Source organism: Penaeus japonicus, unplaced genomic scaffold, assembly GCF_977035675.1.
Source record: "Penaeus japonicus unplaced genomic scaffold, GWHDUDI00000001_assembly GWHDUDI00000023, whole genome shotgun sequence".
Lineage (NCBI taxonomy): Eukaryota > Metazoa > Arthropoda > Malacostraca > Decapoda > Penaeidae > Penaeus > Penaeus japonicus.
In genome coordinates, this window is record NW_028234425.1 from 15,921,241 (window position 1) to 15,928,740 (window position 7,500).

A 7,500-nucleotide genomic window follows, 5' to 3' on the forward strand; every position below is an offset into this window, starting at 1 on the left:
ATATTTATATATATATATTTATTTATTTATTTACACTAGAACATCACAAGAACGAAACTAGTTAATTGACCTGTACCAAAATTCTTTCTCTGTATCTTTCCAGTTTCGTAGAAAAAGAAGAAAATGGAGTCGATGAAGAAGAGCGGCAATGGCTGGAAGGCAAAACTCCAAGAAGGACTGACCTGGAGGAAGGAACTGCTACCCATCAAGATTATTTACTTCCTCTTCATGGGAGGTGAGTCAGGGAAAACCAGCAGTTCGTAATCGTAATGGTAATTATCTTAACAGTACTTCTGTAGTTCGGTTTGTAGATGATAAGGCAAGCTTTATTTATATACTGTAGATTGTACATATGTATTTAATCATTTTTTTTTAAGATAGGGGTTTGATTTGAAGATTAATATGCAGAGGGAATATTTATTCTTATCCCAGTAAATGAAAACAGATTTGTTATAAAGATAGAACCGTGAGTATCCTTGTCTTTTTTCAATATGAAAGGCTGACTAGGAGAGTTAATATACCAGCAGTGACATAACACTTAATGAGATACGATGCTTCAGTGACGCTCGTAAATAATTTATGTTACGCGTTGGGTGTTATGTAAGCGTGGATTACGTACTAACACTAACAGCATAACAGTTTGTTTTGATTCCATGGACACATTCAGGTCACGACTTAGGGATAAATGCTCCTTATTTTTTATTGTTTACAACTGTTGAGACTTTTAAGCATGACGTGGTAGACTTCATCTCTGACACCTGAAGTAATGAGGGTATCACCTAGTTCCACTTGTGTTTTTTTGTTTTTGTTTTTTCTCCCTTAAGGAACATTTTGTACCAAGCGATTCCATCTGGACTTTGTATCCGTATTGTAATATTGCTTTTACTTTGCCAATTTTTTTATTAGCTGTGAACATTCTTGAATCATGCCTTACATTGCTGTATGATCTTTTTTACTATGAAAGATTTTAAGCTATTCTACGTTTGAGATTCATTACTTATCAAACTGTCTCAGGGAACAAACCTATACTACTATTTCCAACGCCAGTTTTACAAAATGCAAAGGAGGAAGTAAGAAGTAGAAATCATATATACATGTTTATGTACATACAAACATACACACACACACACACACACACACACATATATATATATATATATATATATATATATATATATATATATATATATATATATATATATATATATATATATATATAAATGTGTGCATATGTACATATATATATATATATATATATATATATATATATATTTATATTGTACACAGATATATAGCTCGGCAAAATTAGATAATTATCGGATAGATGATATAAAATGACAAAATTAAAGAAAATAGGTAATAATAAAACAAAGATTTTAAAAACAAAAATAATTATACACATCATTTAACAATCTGTTGCATAACAATTAATCATCGTGCAGGTGCGACGGCCTTCCTGCCTTACCTGACTCTTCACATGCAGACGCTGGGCATAACAGTCAAAGAAATAGCTGTTATATACGCCTTCTTGCCGATCGCCTCCCTCCTCGGGCCGCCAATATCAGGTAAATTGATGCGCCAGAAACATGTGGCGTGTCGCTGTTACTGGCTTTCTAATTAGTCTTAAGAAAATTATAATATCAGTAATGTGCTTCATGTTTTACCGTGAGCTGCCCGGTTCATACGGAACATGTTCTGAATTAATGAAGGAGACACGTTATTGTGGTCCAGTGGGAGTGTGTGCGTGATTTCTTCTTATGTGAGGAAAGAGGAAAATACTAAATTTAAGAATCTTATCGGATTTGTTGATTGTACAAATTAGACCAGAAAGTATTTCCTTGTTTATTTCAAATTGTTAATCCTTATCAGTGCTTTATTATTGTAACATACTAAAAAAATACAGTGTATGTTTATCATATATAAGAGTTGATATATATATATATATATATATATATATATATATATATATATATATATATATATATTTGTATATATATATATATATATATATGTATATATATATATATATATATATATATATATATATATATATATATTTGTATATATACAGGTATTTATATGTATATATACACATAAATACATGTTCATATATACATACATACATATATATACTTATATACACATATACATGCATATGTGTGTATATATATATGTAATATACATGGAAAGTTATATAGATAGAAAGATATAGATATATAGCCTTGCTATTTTACGTTTACCGACAGTATAGCATTCATGCTGATCGAGATCTAACAAAAAAGGGGGAAAAGAAAACTTACTAATGTGTATATATACGCGTGGTATGGTGCGCGCCGACCTTGGCTAGACCGTGGCTTCCCACAGTGATGTTTATGTTTGTAGATCGTATCAATGCCACATCTATCATATTCCTTTGTCGTTCGAGGGGCCAATCCTTCCCTGATAATGGAGGCTTGGGGCCACTTAGGAAGATGGCCGTCGGTGTCGACGCGAACAATAAAGACGCTCCTATTGTCATGGCCTCTGACCTCTTACCGCCGAAAAGAGGTCAGGTCACCGCAGACCTCTTAGTCAGGTGTACAGTATACCTGGCGGCGGGTGCGACGCGGCAACGCCCTTTGGCGCCAAGACAACAGGAGCGCCTTCGCCGTTCCCATCGACACCCCAAGCCTCCATTACCAGCCAAGGATTGACTCCGCGACAAAGGAATATCATAGAAGTGGCACCGAGAAACACCGCTGCGGGAAGTCACGATGCTTCCAAGAACGGTGCGCGCTTAATCAATGCAATACAGTATGCACCTCCCTGTATCATTTGTATTTGATGTCCGGAAAAAGCAATAAGGCGAAAAAAAATTGTGTTTTCCTATTTTTCCATAGTTGTTTACATGTTTACCGGCATATCATTATTTACTTTAACCTTCTCCGCAGGCATCATCGCGGACAAGTTTGGCAAGTACAAAATTGTCGTGTGCTTCAACACTCTCATGTGTGTGCTGTTCCACTTGATGCTGTTACACGTCCCTGCTCGTCCCACGAACTCGCTCACTCTCGCGTGCGGACCAGACGACCATTCTCTCACTTGGTCGTCCTGCGACCTTTGCCACGACCTCCGCAACTCCACTGATCTCCAGATGGTCTTAAAGGTGGGATGTTTGCTCCTTCAGGCTCGAATCTTAGGAAATCATGCCTTGAATTCGATGCGAGTTATTTTCTAAAAGAATACATCTCTGGAACGCAGATAAGCCGTGATAGTTTTGGGATGAGGAAATAGTATAGTTCTTTAGTTAGAGTATTAATCTCTCATTGGAAATAAGTTAAAGTGAATACTAATGAACGAATTAAGAAATGATTAATAGTTTAACTTCTGAATGTTAAAAAGATTGTTATCTTAAAAGTGGGTCAGAGTTGAAGCAAAATATAGAATTATAAACAATGGGTGAGCATTCTTTCTTTATCTAGTCGATCTCTCTGAGGAGTCCCAGGTCATCCATCAAGACCCAAGTAGGAAACAGTTGGTGTATGTTAGCCCGAAATTGCCGTATCAGAAATGAATATAATAAGAACATTCTAGGCACTACATATGGTTATAAGAGAGAGAGAGAGAGAGAGAGTATCAGACTACTGACTGCCCGCTTTACAAAATCCAATAAACTGTTTTATAATCAGGCCTCGTATATATAGGCGCTTGTCTACCTCATGTATGTATTTTCACGGATAGTAGGAAAACCCGTCTCTTTCTTAAGATTACTATCATACGCTTGATTAGCTAGCATTATGAATGATGCATATGGCTATATTGCAATCTTAAATTACTTACTTTGCACATTTTTATCGTTTATTTCGACCTTATTTACCTTTCATATGTAACAGCATTTAACTATAAACCTGGGTGATGCCACGACTCTCTTTAGAATAGTTTCCCCAAAAGTTGGGAGGTTTTCTTTGATTCGTGACTTGCATTTTTTATTTCCAACTGAAATTTCGGTAAAACTAAAACAATAAGATAACGAGATTTATTACTGTGTAATTTCGCATATATATATATATATATATATATATATATATATATATATATATATATATATATATATATATATGTGTGTGTGTGTGTGTGTGTATGTATGTATATATAGATATGTTTGTATGTATGTGTATGCGTGTCTGTGTGTGTGTGTGTGTGTGTGATATCAGTCCTGGGATAATCCCTATACTGTACTTCTCCAGAACTGCAAGTTCCTCTGCGAGACAACAGCCACAGAAGCAAACCTTTGTTCCTCACTTCAGGGTGATAGTTCCTGCATCTCCTTCAATATCACAGAAGAGGTATGGCAGCGGGCAGTATGTACAGTGATAATGTATTTATACTTTTTCAAAATATATCAATATTACTAAATAACTAAATCTGTCAAACGATAACATAAAGTCAAATAAGAAACGTGACATTGAACTAGAGAACACAATATCCATAAAACTGAAATTAGAAAAAAGGGCTGCATTAATGAAACCTGAATACACATTCCACGTTAGTTAATATCATTAAATTTATCTATTTATCTATTCATCTATCATTCTGCGACATGTCTTGATCTATTATTCTATATCATTCCTTTCTCATTATTTTACTTTATTCTTTTATAATAATTATCATCATCTAAATCCAGGTGACCATCAACGCCACCGTATTATCATGGAGAGAGAAAGACAAGTGCTCCCACACGTGGTCTAACCTAACGCATGGCGGACAAGAGTTCCAGAACCTTGTTTGTCCCTCTGGCTGCCCTCTCGAGTGTCAAGTGACGGTGTCAGACCCCTGCCAACATCCTGACGATCCTTCCAACAATCCGGCGACATTCTGGATCTACTTCGGTCTCCGTATGATCAGCACCTTCTTCCTGGCTTCATCTTTTACCATGCTAGTACGTCTCTTCCTTTATATGACAATAGGCAACCCCGCTCTTTAATTGACGTTGCCGAATTGTTTTCCTAGTAAGGGTTTTGTTTGTTTATTCGTATATGATTAACTTTGCCTCCACTAAGGTTATATTTTTGCCGGCGGGTATTGGTTTGCCAGAAGGAATACGGTAAACGTTACCAACAGATTTTGGATTGCTTACGTCTGATGATGGACGTTCTTTAAAAGTTCGAAACGTTACGAGTTTACTCTTTCTTACTGTGTTTGTGTTTTATTATGTCTGTGTTGTACACGTTACTGTGTTTGTGTTTTGTAATTGTTAATGTTCTTTGTCACTCCATCCTCAGGACGCCACGACGCTGGCTATTATCAAGCAATACAAAGCCGACTTTGGCAAACAACGTGTCCTCGCGACTGTGGGTACGGCAATCGTGCCCCTTGTAACTGGTATCATCCTCGATAGCCACAGTGCCAATGTAGGTAAGGTTTTCTTGTTTTCATGGATCCATGCACATGCCACGCTTGAAAAGGTTGACATGACTATTATTTCCTGTCTTTCCTGCCATAGTGAATGACATGGAGGTTATAAATCTATTTTCGCAAAACCATGTACAACATTTTGCACGGATGATATTAATATGTTTTTTTCCCCAAGGTTATTCGGACTACATGCCTGCCTTTTACTTGGGCGGCGGGCTGATCGCCATATCAGGACTGCTCGTGGCTCGGCTACAGTTCACGGTGAGAATCATGTCGGCATATCTTGCACAGGCAACGCAAGCGCATTACTTTTATCCCGAATATCATACCACAATACGGTCTAATCTTCACGATTTTCTTTCTTTCTTTTTTTTTTTACTACAGGTGGACATCTCCAACAAAAAGCTCATTCAGGATCTGAAGGAGTTGGTAACGAAGGTGGAGATCGACATCTTCCTGGTCATGGTTCTCGTCCTCGGGTCCAACTGGGGCTTCATTGAGAGCTACCTCTTCGTCTTCCTCAGAGAACTCAAAGCTCCCAATTATCTGTTAGGTAAGTGCTTTCACTCTCAGGTGCGGCATGTGTGTGTGTGTGTGTGTGTGTGTGTGTGTGTGTGTTTTATATGGGTGCCTACTTTACTTGTGTGTACGTTGTTGTGTACTGATTTTTGTACTGAATGATGTTTATTGCCTTTGACCGTCAGAAAGATCTATGTCGCGGCGTGTGACTTCCTGTCTTCCTATTTGCAGGTCTCACCCTGACCGTAGGCTGCGTGGTGGGCATCCCTTTTATGTTCATTGCTGACAAGGTCGTCGAAAAGGTCGGTCGACCTGCAATCTTCTTCATATCGTTCGTGTGCTACGCGGTCAGGCATTTTGGATATGCATACCTGACGTGAGTGGTTTTCTATGCAAAATAGTAATATTCCTATGTGTTCAAATACATACATATATACACACTCTAACACATACACATTTAGGCGTACATACAAGCATACATATATATATATATATATGTATGAGTTATCAAATTCCATAATTTCTCTCTCTCTCTCTCTCTCTCTCTCTCTCTCTCTATATATATATATATATATATATATATATATATATATATATATATATATATATATATATATATATATATATATATATATGTATGTGTGTATGTATATGTCCACCTAAACATCAGCTCTGTCCCCTCAGAGATCCGTGGCTAGTGTTCCCCTACGAGATGCTGGAGGTGTTCACGTACCAGGTGATGTGGGTCGCCGCCATCACCTACTGCCCCCTCCTCGCTCCGAAGGGACTCCTGGCCACGATGACCGGCCTCGCGGGCGCCACGCACTATTCGCTGGGTATGGCGCCTTTTTTTTTTTTTTTTTTTTATCTTGTAAAAGTTACGTGTTTATTTAATATGTTGTATGTTATAATCTATGACCATAGCTTGTGTTTTCCAGATGTTAAAGTTTATATTGTCTTAATATGCATACATAGAAACAAAAACACACATCAAAAATATAGACACTCATAAAATTGAATTTTTAAAATTAATTAACCAAATAATAATGACAATAACGATAACAATAACACCAACAATCATCATCATCATCATCATCATCATCACAAAAAAAAAAAAAAATAGAAAGATTCCAAAAACAAATCTCCACAAGCTCCTGCAAGCAAACATTCACCTATTCCCTAATGCTTCACCTAATAACAATGCCAATACCTCTCCAGGTCGTGGCGTAGGGGCGTTGTTCGGAGGATACCTGATCTCCAGCTACGGCCTCCCAGCTGCCTTCAGGTTCTTTGCGTACATATCTCTGGCTGGGGCGGTCGCTTACGTCATCGTCTATTATGCCTACCTGAGGAAGAGGATGCTGGAAAAAGGTGGGATTGATTGATAGATAGATAGATTGTCGTATGGATAGATGGATTTTTTGTTTTTTATGTGTGCGGTTATTTGCACCGTCCCTTTAGAGAATTTTTTTTTTTTTTTAGCTTTAGTATAACTATGATTATTATTGGTTGTGGTTGTAATAGTAACTCATGATATTGCTATTAGTGACATCTTTATTGGTATGGTGATGATGATGATGATGATGA

The 7,500-nt window shown here is 37.1% G+C and overlaps 1 protein-coding gene across 1 annotated transcript in view; it reads left to right on the forward strand.

Annotated features, from left to right (window-relative positions):
• Positions 1–7,500, forward strand: part of LOC122257598 (major facilitator superfamily domain-containing protein 6) — a 12,264-nt gene that overhangs the window by 3,823 nt on the left and 941 nt on the right. The window contains exons 3-13 of the mRNA XM_043022994.2: positions 104–235; positions 1,443–1,565; positions 2,931–3,145; positions 4,227–4,325; positions 4,664–4,918; positions 5,262–5,394; positions 5,570–5,655; positions 5,779–5,947; positions 6,145–6,289; positions 6,598–6,749; positions 7,132–7,284. Of these exons, the coding sequence (XP_042878928.2) occupies positions 124–235; positions 1,443–1,565; positions 2,931–3,145; positions 4,227–4,325; positions 4,664–4,918; positions 5,262–5,394; positions 5,570–5,655; positions 5,779–5,947; positions 6,145–6,289; positions 6,598–6,749; positions 7,132–7,284 (1,642 nt within the window). The 5' untranslated portion in view covers positions 104–123. The remainder of the gene's footprint in view (positions 1–103; positions 236–1,442; positions 1,566–2,930; positions 3,146–4,226; positions 4,326–4,663; positions 4,919–5,261; positions 5,395–5,569; positions 5,656–5,778; positions 5,948–6,144; positions 6,290–6,597; positions 6,750–7,131; positions 7,285–7,500) is intronic.